General features: G+C 38.8%; 2 protein-coding genes across 6 annotated transcripts in view; one reads left to right on the forward strand and one right to left on the reverse strand.

Annotated features, from left to right (window-relative positions):
- The window catches only part of LOC141914281 (uncharacterized), a 160,936-nt gene that overhangs the window by 123,996 nt on the left and 19,691 nt on the right, over positions 1–17,249 (forward strand). The gene's annotated exons all lie outside the window — the stretch shown is intronic.
- On the reverse strand, positions 10,622–16,463 carry LOC141914153 (uncharacterized). Its single transcript, XM_074805420.1, has 3 exons — positions 16,360–16,463; positions 14,944–15,293; positions 10,622–11,584 (listed from the first exon to the last, which is right to left on the reverse strand). The coding sequence occupies exons 2-3, from the start codon at positions 15,163–15,165 to the stop codon at positions 10,622–10,624; spliced, it is 1,185 nt and encodes a 394-aa protein (XP_074661521.1). The 5' UTR covers positions 15,166–15,293; positions 16,360–16,463.

Below are 17,249 nucleotides of genomic sequence, written 5' to 3' on the forward strand. Positions count from 1 at the left end.
ATAATGATAAGCCTAATGGATACTATGAATTGGAACAATGAAGCCTAAAGATGCCAGTTTGAAGGGTCTTAATTGTCGATCTACACTAAATGTTATAAACACACAGCAGATGTTCTGCCCTAAAGTTACATGAAAAATATTTTACAAACAGCATTACTATTTAGCCAAAATAGCTAAATCGTAACACTCGCCTGGGCTTAATTAAGTGCCTGTCCTCAGGTACTTCACAAAGGAAACCATCATGTCTCGCAACAAAAATAAAGAAATCATACGCACAAAATATTCAATTCAATTCAAATCCTTGAGGGATGGAAATCGAAAAAAACATTACGCACATGACAATTGCTTTGGACTATACACACGATTCCGCTAATCCTCGATACAATTAACTATATACAGTGCTTCTCTGTTGAAGGCAAAACCAAAAATCTAGAACCTAGTCTTAAATCTGACATCCAAAATCAGAAGAGGGTAAACTCCTGCTTTTCTGTGCTGGAGTGTAGTCTCCAGAGGAAACCAATACATTTATCCGTCAGCAATTCCAGTAGAACTGGACGTTCCAACTCCCTACTTGACACGTGGATCATCCTGGTTCATCTCATCGTGGACTTCGATGTGGGGGCTGGTACATCTTATTCCTTGGTAATCCACGGTGGTTGGTCATCAGCTCCTGGTCTTTTGGTCAGCAGTCGCGCGCGCATGTCAAGTAGAGCCTACCATGCATCCCAGCCTAGATATAGACTTTGTTCAGGGAGGGGACGGATTGGAATAAATGTATAGGTGACCATTCTAGCCCTAACCTAAGAGGATCAGCTTTTCCAAAATTAATCAATCTTCTGTTGCGTCTATTGTAACAGTGTCCCTGAAAGCAAAAGAACAAAAGCCAATTCTCTGCGCATGGAAGTTCGACCGATACCATTACCGAATGAATGATTTAATGAGTTTAAATCTGTACAATCGTAAAATTGTCCTACCCCGCCTGGGCTTTTATGGTTAACTATATTCTAAATTCTCGACTATTTATAAATGACCGCCCATCTTTCAACACAAAAATCCACACTTGGCTCTATCCTATACCTCATACCTCAATAAATTTCTACCTGAACTCTATTTTCAATATTTATCTCGACAATTTATATCTGACCCCCCGCCTGGGCATTTTAAATTTGACATGCCCACATGTCTTGACAGACTATTTCCCCTAGCCCCGGGTCCGAGTTCAACACGTGGTGCCGGTACGTATGACTGGGGTGCCCATAATGCTCCTTGCGCACAGGGTCACTGCCATCACACCCTCCGCTTATCACAACTTAAAATTCTATTAAATAAACACGATTCTTTTCATGCACGACTATTTACAACGATGCCCCTGCGGATCTTATTAACTTTTAATGCGGCTCCTGTGGTATGTATGACTGGGGTGCCCATAATGCTTCTTGAGCACAGGGTCACTGCCATCACACATCCTACTAACCACAACTTTGTCACGCAACGGTGGAGGTTTCCCTCGAATGTGAGCCTTATCTCTTTTAACTCCAACCCGGTTCTGATATCTGCATTCTACTGGCCCGATATGTTTTACCCCAGGTTTAAACACACTTGTATAATGGTGCGAATGCTCCACAGAACTAATACGAGGGACAAAGTACTGAGTTAAGTTAAGTATACTTTTTATATCCCGGATTCTAGGAGCTAGGCAAATCGTTTACAATTAGGTTATCGGTAACAAGAGATACCGATAGGTAAGATATATACGGTACAGCCTAGATAAAACTTCCCACAAAACGCGTTTAAACCGCGGTTAAAACAAGATTATTTTACACGCAGGTGCAACTTCGTTGCGCGCTTGTTCCAGGCGCGATTAAACGCGAGTGCGTATAAGACGCGCCTAAATCGCGTGTTAAAAGTCGCGACTATTTTGCCCTCTCGCGTTTAATCGCGATGAACAAATTATCAATTAAATTTTATTCAGTATCATCATACGTAAGTGCCACCTGCGGCAAGTGTAGTCGTCAATAATGTTCAATTCAATTCAAGGTCGTCGTTAAATCTTGTGGATCCGGAAATAAAATTTACAATCAAAGGTGGTATGATGGCAGAAATACGTAATATATGATATGAATTCATAGTGTTGTAGGAAACATATGTTAACCCTGACTATTTGTTACAACAACGGCTAATAAAAGCGGATCTGCAGTTTTACCAGCAGGTATCTACAGGTTAGGTAACTTTCACGTGTTGATGTTTTAGGACTGTTGCTTTTTTATGACATGTTGCGTTGGTTTCCTCATGATGTCGATCGAATACTTTCACACACATCCGATTATAATATAAGCTTACCACCAAAATACCATGATACCATAACTAACTACGAAACAGGCTGCCTACACATTTATTTTTGTTTGTGATCAATACCATTTTAATATTTGATAGGGCCTCCTCGCTTGCCAGGGTTCGATGCCAACTACAACTACCCTGAAAATCAGCAATTATTTCCATTGCCTGAGCTTAGGCAATATATTTTTGCAATAGGCCTATCCTATTTGAAAATGTGAATTCATAACCCCTATTGCCGCCCCCCCCCCCCCCGGTGTATTGTCTTAAGGCAGCTACGTAATAAACTGGTGGGCCTCACAGGCCTCAATCAGCTCGCACTCGTAGGTGGCGTAATAGAAGGAACTGCAATGAATCAAACCCTGGCAACCATGGATGATACATAAGTGCGATAAGCCAATCAACTTCAACACAAATTAGTTTTATTCCTCATTCTTTTTTGTGGTATCATTTCTTCAATTGTTTTATCTTGGATAGTCATTCATCATATTCTTTTACTCACTTTCAGTTTTGCAACCAGACTGTCACGGTTCCTGAACTTCGCTGAAAAAGCTGAAACACTGAAAAGCTGAAACGCTGAAATAAAAACGCTGAAATTTCAGGGAATTTCCGAAAAACGCCGAAATTTCAGGGAATTCCCGAAAAACGCTGAAATCGTGCTAGGTACCGACAATACACGTTTTGAAATTCTTTCCGGGCCGGTGTCCGCTGCCGAGTCCTGAACCGTCTTTTAGACTCTACCTTCGGTTACAGAGACATGCCTTGAGGTCGTCGTCATGTTCGACTTGATCGATTGCGTGGATTGTTAGATGTGTTTTTTGTTTTATGCATATACCGGTACGATCTAACAATGAAATTATCACTTCATTTGAATAAATTCTTAATTACAGTAATATTAATTCTCAATATTTTTTCTTATATTTGGTGATTTCTTCCAACTTATCATTGCCAAGTCTCATACAAAAGTAGTAGCTGAATGAAAGTACAGCTAGTAAGGCTGAACCTGATAACCCAAATTAAGTGCTATCATGGAACTTATGACTACTTTGATTCTATTTTGGTGTGAATAAAGGTTCAACCGTCATAGTATACTGTACTTAGCATTACTACGATTGGGTTCCATATTTCTACAATCTCTTCAAGGAAGGAGTCTTGGAGTGTCTTTCGTTCCCGGGTAGGCATCCTCGCTTGCCAGGAGACCAGTATCGCTCCCAAACTCGCTTCCACCTGCCCCCTGGCCTCACGACGCGCGATTTCATTACCGGCGTTTTAGCGAATGACGTCATATATCAACACGCGACAATACTTCCGTTTTCGCTACGTGTTCGCTGATTGGTCCATTTACCGGGAAATTCCATAGATGCCAAATGTCGTTTGTAACAAGCGCTGTGATTGGCCCGACCTGATTCTGGTCGGCTAGTAACGACTCGAGGTCAAGCGGTTCGGAGAACAGCTTTAGTGTAGTGGGTTCGAATCCCTTGACAGGTGAAGATGCCGGGTAGGGTACGGGGTAAAACCTGGTTTACTTTCTCTGTCTACTTGCTGGAGACTACTATCTGCAATGTATTGCAAGTTTTTATTTGTCTGGCTTATGAGAGTCGAACAACGTTTTCCCATACACAGGCTTGGCTTTAGTACTAGATGAAGGCTAGGCACTGCACATTGTGGATTGACTGGAACTCTAAACTCACAAAATTAAACGAGTCAACAAGAAAGATCCAATAATTTGACGTTTGTCTAAATATATTATTTAACAGCTTAAAATAATACTTAACACATTCTACAAGAATACACAAAAGAAATCAGTTCTTACATTATATCAGAATCAATAGTTCGCTTAACTCGGGCTTGAATTCTGGTTCCATTGCTTTATATTCTAATGAAATTCACTAGCATACCTTAGAATATTGCTTAGCTTAAGATAAAAAATTTGGTACCAGGAAAACGGGGAAGTAAAGTGGGTGTACTGTACATCCCCAATTGACTTATTTCTCTCTGGTTGAATCAAGTTATTACTGAAATAGCATTCGAATAGCCATTTTGTTTTTAAAAGTTGTGTCGTTCAGCTATCCTGCTGCAAATTTCGCAGTTCAAGTTAACTAGTGCCATCTGATTTCTCAGTATCTCAAATTTGCACATTCTTAGCCCGAGTCTAAAAATAGAAAAAATGTGCATTTAAAGTAGGAAATAAAAGAATAGTGGCTAACACACTCTGGAGATATAGCCTATGGGGTGGGCCTAGTTTAAAAGCACTGAGGTCCGAGGGAACAGCACTTAGTAAATAAATACTGAAATCAAACTTACAAAACACCCAATACTTGAGATGATGTACTTGACAAGAAGTGTGTCCAGCTGAGCAAATCAACTTTATCTATGACTCCTCCTTTTACCGTAGTAGTCTAAAAATAAGAATCGGTACATTTTTCTAACAGTTGGTATGTCATTTAAAAAAAAAAAACCTATTATTATCACAACACAGCAAATAAATTACAGTTGTTGAATGGTTTGCCCGATTTAGATTAATTGGTTGACGCTAATTAGTATGACCTATAAGTAGGGGCCTACTGCATGTCATTGGCGTCAATCCATTCCATTCCACGGTGAATTAAAAAGAAATTTAGTTAGATCCCTTTTGTCCAAAAGCTGCATCATTTATATAACTAGCTGTCAAATTTAATTTACCTCCTTCAGAGAATACCATAGTCCGTCGCCCATCAACGTGTTGACAAAAGAAAAGTTGCTTATAATCCTGTTTTAAACATGAACGATAGAAGTAAACCATATTCTTGGAATATTGAGCATAGTGTTTAAGTTGGCTTGCTCGGTTTGTGAATGGGTTTTCCTCATCATGCTGCCTGTATGCATTAAAAATCCGGATTTCAAGCGAATTAATTTGTTCAACAAGTGGCCCTCTAGAAGTATACTCCACACATACTGCCCATGCATGTCTCTGTAACCGAAGGTGGAGACTAAAAGACGGTTCAGGACTCGGCAGCGGATACCGGCCCGGAAATTATTTCAAAACGTGTATTGTCGGTACCTAGCACGATTTCAGCGTTTTTCGGGAATTCCCTGAAATTTCGGCGTTTTTCGGAAATTCCCTGAAATTTCAGCGTTTTTATTTCAGCGATTCAGCGTTTCAGTGTTTCAGCTTTTTCAGCGAAGTTCAGGAACCGAGACTGTCAGTGCTTGTTAGAATGGGTAGGCTGTCTTTATACGAGCGACAAAGAGCTAGTACTCTTTGGGAACAACCAAATTCAACACTGTCTACAGTTCATAGTGCCCTAGCTCAGGAAGAAATAGTGATTAGCAAGAAAGGATTGCGGCAATTGATCCAGAAAATTCAAACTACCAATAGTGTTTTGGATCTACCTAAAACAGGTAGAAAACCAAAATTAGGATTACATCATTTAAGTTTTATTGACCGGTTTATGAGACAGGATCCTGAGCGTACTGCAAGGGAAGTTCAACGTGCACTTCAACTGAATTACGACATTCAATTTTTGATTTCTAGCATCAAACGTGTCAGAAGAAATCTCGGATGGCGCTATACAGGAACGAGATATTGCCAATTGGTCAGGCATGTCAACACTATTGTGAGATATACTTTTGCTGTACAGTGCTTGGCAGTTAATGAGACTGATGAATGTAGTGTTCCTCTAGGACAGAATGTTGGCCAATGTTTTCGAAAAGTTGGCGAACCCAGGCAACTAATCCCTCGACCAAAGCATCCGCTTAAAGTAAGTGATTTAAGTGGCAAACACATTATTGTATTCAAATAAATTCTTAGATTTCATACCGAAGTTCAGAGTGTTCGCTCATCTGATTGCAATATTCACAATCGTTTGATAGAGCCAATCGCTGGCGAGCTTTAAATAATGTTTATTTGACGATCAATACTTGATTTTCTGGATGTCACGTACAACTTCATTGTCTTTAGTCTGTTAGCGGGTTATTGCGTTCAATTTAGCTGATAGGTGGCAAGTGTGTGCAGAATTGAGTTAAAATAGCATTTTAATCTTTGATTTTTCAGCTTCATGTTTGGGCTGGTATTTCCATGCGAGGATGTACAAATATCTGCATATTTGAAGGTATAATGGATTCAGACTTCTACCAAAACATACTCGAAACCCATCTCATACCATTCATTCAGAGGGAGTATCCTGAACACCATAGGTTCCAGCAAGACAATGATCCTAAGCACACATCCAGGTACGTACATATTTATTCAGTATCATAGGCCTACAAACAATGGGGTACCTGCAAAACCAGCCCCGCCAGATGGTGTGATAAGCAGAAGGTCGTCACCAATCTATATATTATCACAGCACCCACCAAATAAACAATACTTTCATTCCTCTACTCGGATATCGGTAGGCTATAGTTTTCATGAATAATTGATTCAGAGAAAAGATCATTTAAATTCAATTGAAATGTAGAAGAAATCAAACGCGGACGACTAATTATCTACTAGCAAACCTGGCGGATCATCGCCTGCCCTACAGTAGCACTGTGGGTCCCCCATTTCACCACGTGCCATTCATCTTGTATCTTGTTCTCATTAATACATTGCCTTCATACCACCTCCCAATGTAGTGTTTGTATGTCTTTCAATAATTCTATTAATTCAAATGTTGCTAGTCACTTTAATAATTCCAGTATCTCCTTGTGTAATAAACTCATTTTTCTCTTGATTTTGAGCGACCGCTCAGTGGCTCAGAGACAACGACATCCACCATTGGCCGACCCCACCGGAATCTCCAGACCTTAACCCGATTGAGCTAATGTGGGCAGCACTAAAACAACACGTGAATCGTCATGTTAAACCCACCACGAAAGAACAATTGGTTGCAGGTATATGTCAGTTTTGGAGAACAGTGACCGCAGAAACCTGTCAAAAATATATTAGACACTTACACAAAGTACTTCCAGTTGTTGTTGCTAATTACGGCAGAGCATCAGGTTATTAAACATGATGAAGTACTGGTAAATGTATTTTGTAGGCAGTCGTCCATGTATGTACATAAAGGAGCATCTCAAAATTTTCAATTGTTTTGTCAATTAGAGTTACTGTCTTATTTTGGTATACCCCCCACCGCACCATACGATTATAAACATGCCAAAGAAAACGTTGGAACAATTGGTTTTCTAATGAGAACAAAGACAAAAGTCTGGCGACGACGGGCGATTTTTTCGTGCGATTTTAGTGTGATTCGAGAAATAGGATGTTTAATACATGGTTCCCACAGTTATATGAATTCAAAATTCCCAAGTTTTCCCCAAGTATTTCATGGGTGACTTTTCAATTTTCCCAAATGCAAATGAACACATATTGTCATGCTACAGTCAACATTTTAGTAGTGACTGGTTGATAAAGGTGATTTTCAAGGGAAACTGCTGAAGAAAGTTGCCCTTGGCAAATGCAATACGTGAAATGTAATGAATTTCCCAAATATTTCCCTGATATGAGAATTTTTCAAATTCCCAAATATTTCCAAACCGGGAATTATTATTTCAAAATTCCCAAGTTTTTCCCAATTTCCCTGTTCTGTGGGAACCATGTTAATATTGTGCGACGGAAAATCGCACGTCGCAGTGAAATCGCTCATCAGTCGTGGGAGCTAGCGACACGATGGAAAAATAATTTTAAGCCAATCAGCGACCACCGATACATCACGTGGTACTTCCAATAAAGGATACGCTATCTATCTTCCAGGTCATTTATGAGATTGTTATGAAGCTAAGATTCATTGACTTTATTTTCATGGAACATAATTACATGTAATTGAATATTTTCTCTTACAAAAATATGCCACACAGCCCATAAAGCCCACGGCTGTGCCTGCTTGATATCCAACTTCGAACCAAGTATTTAGAGCGTTCGACTGAACACAACAAAATCAAATAAGCTCCCAACAAAGCATTGAAGGAATCATCCTCGATGTCTGCCATTTTGTTATCAATCGCTCTCATCGCCGCTCGCAAGTCGCATGCACGTGCACACAGTCCCTGGTTTTACCCATCATTGGATAATGAATCGCACGCGATTGCTAATCGCTGCGACCGGCGATCGATCGTCACTCATCTGCGCTCCGCTAAGGATAAGTTCTTATGAATGTATTTTGGTAACAACTTTTTATTGAAAATGGAATAGAAAAATTAATTTGAAAAACCTATCAAACTCTAATTGATTTTATTAAAACAATTTGATATGAAGTCGCCCATTATGAGAGCGGGTTCGAATCCTATAGTAGTGATCAATCGATGGGAAACCTTCAACCCTACACCCCCTTCTGCGAGTTAGCCTCTAATTGAAGCAACCATCGAAATTTTGAGATGCTCTACCTGCTATGCAAACAAGTCAAAATAAATTAACTACCAACATTGTCATTTAATCATGTTTAGATTAATTTCTTGCTTTTGACTTTCGATGTACATCAGACTCTTCTCAAACTAGGTCCATTTAAGAATAAGTATTCCTTCACCTACATCGGCCATATAGTCCAACTCGGATAAGTCGTATTCTAGTTTAATTTACTCAGTTCTATGTCATTTGGATTACTCGCTAACGTAATGATCGTCCCAGCTATTGACAACTTAAGCGACTTCGACTTTACAGGACCCTCTTGTTTTGAAAAAAAATATTCAAGTTACTCTTTGGTTCAAAAACTATATATTTCATTACATTTGTCCTCTAGTCTCTTCTGCAGTTGGAATTAACCCTTTTGTCATCTCTGGCTGTACATGCACAACAGTAACTATGGATCCCAGCTGTTTCTTAAGACTCAAAGGACCTGAATAAATATGTTACTGACTTGAAATCCATGTACAGTCGACTCAATCCAATGGAAACTTCCTTCAATGCTTCCGACATTTGTGATACAGTATAACTCACTTTTTTCTGATGTCTAGGGACTGTCCAGATTTCTCTGAATAATGAACAATAGTTTACATAGTTTCTGATTGATAGTACCAATAATTTCATCCCGACTAAGTAAAAATCTGGATTTCAATATCAGAATTAAGTGAGTTCTACCGCATTTCAGAATTAAATTCTACAAATCCTTGATAAGGTTACTGAGGTTATATTAAACCTCATCAAATTTTGACAGCCAATAATCGATCAGGATGCCATCTATTGCACGGAATAGGATCAGAACAAATGGACAAATTCATAGAAATACTATGGAAATTGTCAATTTACCTGGAGGTAAACATGGGATGAACCTATTTCAGCTGGATTCAACTACCCGCTTTTTGAACATGGGATGTTAGAAATTTTAAAATTTTGAGTGGCATTAGTTATAAGAAAATAAGAGTTTTTGGATCTAGACCAAAACTTCTGGCAGGCAATTTGAGAAACAGCTCCTTTCCACATTTCTATTACAAACACGCTTTATCTAGATTTTGACCTGATTTGGATACTGATTGTGGTTCACCTATAAGTAAAATATTCAATTCTAAATTTCTCAAAAGAAGACTGATTCTATGATCCAAATTAACCTGGCTTTGACTATACAATAGTCCTTAAAGGTTGAATCAGTAACTAATTCAGGCAAATCCACTAGTTTAAGAGACACCAGTATCAAGATTATATTCAACATCAGAAAACCATGTATTTTCAAAATTATAGATCCGTAAAAACAGAACTTTATTTGGAAAAAACAGTTGATATAATGACAAATAAAAGTTCATTGTTACTTTTATACTTATCCGCCGGATATCTTTAACCAACTTATGAGCAACTGGCCCCTGGATGTATATAAAAACCTATTCATCTATGTTTACCCATTCAGGCACACTATCTGAAAATCTTCGCTTCACATTTAAATGCAAAGTTTAACATTTTACCAAATTTCTCAACGCTGACGATTTGTTCGATCGATAGCTTTTACACACTCTTTCCACACTATCTCCATAGTAGCTGGTGGACATGGGAAGTAAGTAGAACGATAATAATTAATTTCATAAGGCAATACCTGGGGCCAGTTGTTCAAAAGTTGGTTAAAGCTACCAAGTGGACTGTTGACATGAAGACAAATAAAAGTTTATTGTTACTGTTTTATTTATCTGCCGGTTATCTTTAACCAACTTTTGAGCAACTGGCCCCTAGATGTATATAAAAACCTCATATGAAAGAGTACTAAAATATCAAAAAGCTTTTTACTAAAATATCAAAAAGCTTTTTACTAAAACAAGCAGCCCTTGCCTGATAACTCTATTCATCTATGTTTACCCATTCAGGCACACTATCTGAAAATCTTCGCTTCACATTTAAATGGAAAGTTTAACATTCTACCAAATTTCTCAAACGCTGACGATTTCTTCGATCGATAGCTTTTACACACTCTTTCCACACTATCTCCATAGTAGCTGGTGGACATGGGAAGTAACTAAAACATTTTTCTTTGATGTATGCTATTTTTCTATCATCTAATTTTGCCTTACGCTGTAAGCCATTTACATTTCTATTGACGATATTACTGACATCTGGAAATAAAATTGTTTTCAGTTTAGCAACAAATGCCGTTCTAGAATGTTTACTTTTGTCGAACATAATCTTCGAAATTTCAGATGAAATATATTCATAATTCGAATCTAAACTTTTGATTATTGACGAATGATTGGGCGTATAAGAGATCATCCCGATATTGAAATGATTTTCTTCATTAGGACCAGACCTATCGATTGTTGATGATGACTCACTCAGAGATTCTAAGATAACTTCCGAATTATTGCTATCATTTATGTGTAATGGTGCAAATGGTGTGCTCGCGTGACAATAGTTTGGGGAAGAAAAATTAATACAACTACCGGGATACTGCGTCGGGATACTACTTGTATGAGTAGTTGAAGTTGATGGCTTTGTGGTTATAGATAGGCAAGGCGGAATATCTAAGAGGGAGTCACCAAAATCGAAATCTGATCCTAAATCGGACTCTACAGATGGTTCATCTGCTGATTGATTTCTTGGATCTGGCAACGATATATTTTTAGAATTAGACACAATATCAAGACATTTTTGCCCAATTTCCAGTAATAAATCCATTTTTGAGTTGGTGACCTTAAGTTGATTTATTATCTGCACGTCATTGCTCTTGTTTTGGAAATCCTCAACTTTAGTTTTTACTTGTTTTAGCTCCGTTTCTGAGAGATTAACTTTAAGGGGGCTATCTTGCAGTATCATCTTCTTGATATCTTCTTCTGTAACAGATGAAGTATCAGCACTGCCACTTGCCACAATCGACACCTAAAAATAACACGGACGCAATGATATAATATAGGTCATTAATTACGGGTGCAGGGCCACTGTGTCCACTTGGGAAGTTGATTAAAATGATATGCTAAGAATCCAATGTACATGTATATCCATTGCAAATTTAAATAACTATGGTTTCAAGGACGCCGAGTCCATGGAAGTGGTTTGAAATGCTAAACAATCAGAAACTTGGTGAATATTTCAATATTCTACGCCCCCTGGTGATTATATTAAGAAAGCAATGACCTTCCAACTCACCACAATCATAGAAAATGTCATGAGCTACAATTTAAAAATTCATTATGGTTACAAAATATGTCTGGGTACAAATATAATAGGAAGATACTAAGTTATTCGCTATTCAACGCCCCCTGGTTACCATATACAAAAACCATCAACCTTGAAACTCAAACACAATCATACAACATGCTATGAGCTACAACTTTGCAATTGATTGTAGTTACAAAATATCCATAGGTAACAATATAAATAGGCAAATTGTATAAAATTCAATATTCAACTCCCCTGGTGGTGAGAACAACAACCTGGATAACCCCAATTCCACGTGCGGAGATGAATACTACAACAGTGATACTATTCATTCAATATCAAGACTATAAACTTGTCGATAATTTCCTCCAAAAACCTTTTCGTGAGGACTGATGACACTAAGATGGCTGTCGATTGCGTCACGCTTGACTGATCAAAGAATCTGTTTGACATGTTGACATGTTTAAGAGCCCTTCTCCTTAGGTATAACCATCGCGAATTTCAATGAAAAAATGGCAAATCATTCGGAAGATGCAAATCATTCGGAAGATACAGGTCTTGGAATTCAGGGCAAAAATGACCTTTTTGGGCACAAAAAAGGTCACAGGACGGTCCTCTTGGGTCTGATCGACCCAATTTTTTCCTATACTGATGCATCATAGGGGGAAACAAACATATATGAAAGATCAAGATAAATGCTCAAAGCGTTTTCAATATTTCCCTTGAAAACTTCAAAATGTGTAAAAAGTGCTGATTTTGGCGAACAACAATGGCTGGCAGTCGGCCATCTTCTGATTGGCCTGATTCTGATCGGGCCAGTTTTCGGGCAGAAGATGTATCTAGGGTAGATACCTGTATAAACCAAAGATCAAGAAGATCCATTGAAGGGTCTTCAAAACTTCCCAAAATAACTGGATTCCGTCTACGGACGGACGGACGGACGGACGGACGAAAAGTGAAAGCAATAGCCCGCTGGGACTAAAGTCCCAAGTGGGCTAAAAAGAGGCTTTGTTAAGCAATTGGTAAAATATCCGAATATTTTTTTTAGCTTAAATTTCTGAAAAACTATATAAATTATGCTAATTAGGTCACGTGATGCACATAATTAGTATAAAAATTGATTCTTATATCACCAAAATGTTTGCCCACTACATTGCTCTCTGTGGTATAGTACCCCTTTCATAACACTTCTGTATCTGTATACCAGGGCTCGGTTTTATAGTGGTATCAACTTTAACCGGGGGGTTAACTCATTGTAAATGAATTGAGTAAACCCCCGGGTTATAGTTAATACAAGTCTATAAAACTTGCCCCAGGGGTTTTAGTAAAATTACAAAAAAATTCTATTTCTGCTAAGTATGGTCAGTACTGAAAGGATTAAGATTAAGATTAATAATTGTAAGACCGGTGGTATTATAAAGATTTTATGTCCCACCTGTACAGCGCCCCCTAAAGGTCAAGTGGGGAAAACGGCTCTATAACTCAGAGATGCTAGGGCCAAAGTACCAAAATTCCGGAATTTAGAACGAGGGTCAGAAAAATTCTCCCCCAGGAAAAATTTTGCGTTTTTGCATCACCGGAGATGCAGTATCACGATCGGCATCTTTCATCTGAAAATACGACGGCAGGCATTCGTTGTGCTTCACATCCCTCGCTGCCTTCTTATGCCGCGCGCTATCCGGGTGACGAAGAATATCTTTTTTCTCGCCACTACCGTATTTGACCTGGTCTTTACAAACGACGCAGTACGCCACGCCAGCTAAGTCTAACTTACGAATGTAGTTCGATAAGTAGTCCCCGTTACTGTCCTTACACTCTAGCCAGTGCCAGTTAAATTTATTTTTTATACCGCTGTCAATTGCCTTTATATCGGCCGACTCCCGACTGACAATCTTTCCGTGCGTGCTCATTTTGCAGACCGTCCCGCTTGACAGCTGCAGGCAAAAAGAAAGTTACAAAGCTGCGTGCCTCAGGAAATAGCACGCGCATTGTTATAATTAAGATGATATTTATTAAATATCATCTTAATTATTACCACGTGCATCTTCACATTGTTGGCCGTCAGCGGGACGATGTACAACGGCGCGTAAAGATAATTGGAAATGGCGTCACAACAGTGGCGCTCCACCTACGCACGCACAGATACCACAGATTTCCTCGGAAACGGAGACCAAGATAAAATAACACAGAAGCGACGACGAGTACAAGCAAACGAACGCTTTTACGGTCCGTGCCATTACTGGTCGCCGCGAGGAATTCTCACCAAATTTCCGGAATTGACATCGGCGATCCTAAATTTCCGGAATTCCGGATATTTCCGGAAAACTAGCATCTCTGATAACTACTTAGTGCTTGGCCTATTTTAGCTTCATACAGTTTGATCAAGATCAGAAAAGAACTGTAGCACTAGTACCAAATTGAAGCAAAAGTTGACGGACGGACGACAACGGATGATCTACCAAACCCATCAGCTCCACTGAACTTCAGTTGCAGCAGCGCTAAAAGTTTTAAGAATGGACAAATGACCTTGAAACTCACAACAACGAGAGAATATGTCATGCGCTACAATTTTGCAACTGATTTTTGTTACATAATTGATACAAATATCAATAAATAAATTCTATATAATGTAATACATTCACTCCACAAACTCGCTTCCACCAGCCCCCTGGCCTCACGACGAATGATTTCATTACTGCCGCTTTTGCGCATGACGTCATATATCGATTTGCAAAATACTTTGTTGTTTGGTTAAATGTTCGCTGATTGGTCCATTTAACGGGAATTCCAACAGAAGCTTATGTCGTTTGTAAGGCCTACAAGCACTGTGATTGGCCCGAACTGATTCTGGTCTGCTTGTAACGACTCCAACGACTCCTGAGGTCAAGGAGTTCGGGGAATGGCTAAACTAAATCAAGCCAATCCATTGAACAAAACTTCGGAAAATAACTGGAATTCCGTCTGCACAGATGAACGGACGAAAAGTGAATGCAATGCCCCGCTGCGACTTAGGTGGTCTAATCAGCAATAAATTCATTGAGATGAAAAACACGTGCCTTTTAACTTAAGCAGCATCCTACCTTCTTCTTCTTTTTGGGGGGTTGATTTAGTTTTGCACTGCTAGTGTAAAGTGCATCCTCTTCATCGATGGTGTAGAAATCATTATATCTGCTGTTAGTCTTTGTTGTCCCAGACTTTCCGACAATAGTTTTTATTCGTTCGTAAGGGACTGATTCCCTGATTGAAGAAGCAAGAATTACTTCACCTTTAAACGGATCGTTTGATATAATTTTGTCGTGCATATCGTGCGAATCATCCTCCCGGCGGTAGGTGATGCCATCATCTTTGAGGAGTCTTGCCAGGTCTAATCTATTCACTTTGAGTGTATTCCTTGCGATCAATCTTTCTTCTTCTGGCTCTCTAATGTGATCTAAAAGTAAATGAGAAATTCCCTAGTTGTACTTCTGATTGGCTAAGTTTTCATTTCTAACCGCCACAAACACCGATTTATAACACAGGGGCTTGTAAACTGGCTTGGATTTTACTTTGGGGTTGTTGATAATCTCGCGAGAATGGCACTAAAATTTAAACAGCAAATAAATTTGAAATAATACAGAAATACCTTGCTGCATGCGCAGCAACTTTCCGAAGTTCATGATCAGTTCAAGTTCAATTGATTTTTCATTTTAAAAATTCTGTCACACGAATACAATTAGTAGAATTACATAGATAGATAAGAAAATCAATAATTTTTGTACTGACATAAAAAGAAAACTATAATATCTGCTACATACTTTGATTGACAGCTCACGAGAGCTCGGAAAGTTGCTGCGCATGCGCAGTGGTATCCACCGCATCAATACACTCACAGGCAAATACGTTTCATGCCTTGTTATTTTTATATAGTAAAGCGTCACGCCCGCCAATACTGGTCCTTAATGGCCAATTGTTTATCGGAACTTTATAAGTTAAAAAAAGAATACCTCATCCAGTTAAAAAAAGTTCACGCAGGTTCATTTCAGCAGCGTACTAACATGACCCACTTTTGAAAAACTGACATTCAATGACATGTAGTGACGCCTGCGCACTCGACTGCTTTCTGGACTTAGAGAATTTCAGAGAATTTTCCCAACACATACATCATGCGCATGCGTTAAAAATGGAGACATTGGAAACATTACGGTTTTTGCCCTCAATGCTGCCATGTTTGTCACTTCAACAGTTTTTTGAGGCGACTAGCCAAATGTTTTTAGTTACTACTGTCATCAAAACATACTTTGGATTATAAATGTATGCCATAACAACAGTCAACATCCATCGGATTAAAGAACAGTAAGTTTGAGGGAGGTTGATTGTGTTTTAAGGGCTGAAATAGATGCTCAAAGCTTCGGTCGTCCAAGTAAAAATTCGGGACAAAAATTAACCTCTATATGACACTTTGCCTGGCCCTAGACGTTGTTTCAAGAACAATGGCTAGATACTAGACTAAGAAATACCTTGTGTTCATATTCTTTAGCCAATTTATCCGCTAAAAGAACTAAAATTACCCGGTAATTGGTCATTTCCTGAAATTTTCAAAAACAAATCAAATCGTCGGAAGGAAAGCCTCGAGCGAATACCAGTGCCCTCTACAGGGAATTCCCACGAAGTAACAATAAACGTACGTAGTACGGTTCGAATCCCAAATACTGTATGTATAATCAGGGAAGTGTGATGAGATGGAATACGGACGCTTTTAATTGCCGGATGTAGGCTATTCAATTCAGCCCGTACATCAAAGGTTACCGCAACAGCAGTAAGCTACGCTTATCGAGTGTGTGTTACCAGCTGAACACCAGTCAACATCAACTTTGATTTGGTCGCAGAACAACCCGCAATAGTTTTAGCCCGATAAATGTTCTGCGATCGATACTACGCATGCGCACTGCAGTTCATTGAACAACGTGGAAGTGGCTGTGTATACACATATTTTTCTTTAGAAAATCGGTTGAAATTCAACAATTTCTCGTAAAATTTGTCCAAAAAGGTATGTATTTTTATTCTTCTATATCTCCGAAACCCGGTATCGGAACATTAAGTATTTATATTGTGATTAAAGTCTGTTTTTATGTGTTAAACATATGTTTTTGCCAGTTCGTTCCAATTCCGGGTTTAGCGTTATTTGGGCCTTGAAGATGTCAAATATTTCGGCCCAGACTCGCGCAGCTTTCGTTTCTGACGTCATGTTGCTATGTTACGACACAAACATATACACGAAGTGATCTTTAAAATGTGTATTTACTACATAATAATGTTACTTAATAACGCTTACATTAGGCCTACAAGTTATTGTCCCCCATATAAACCAAGTTGCCTAAATAGCATCAGCAATCTCATTTAATTAACC

The sequence above is a fragment of the Tubulanus polymorphus genome, chromosome 12 (assembly GCF_964204645.1).
Source record: "Tubulanus polymorphus chromosome 12, tnTubPoly1.2, whole genome shotgun sequence".
In the NCBI taxonomy this organism is placed as follows: domain Eukaryota; kingdom Metazoa; phylum Nemertea; class Palaeonemertea; order Tubulaniformes; family Tubulanidae; genus Tubulanus; species Tubulanus polymorphus.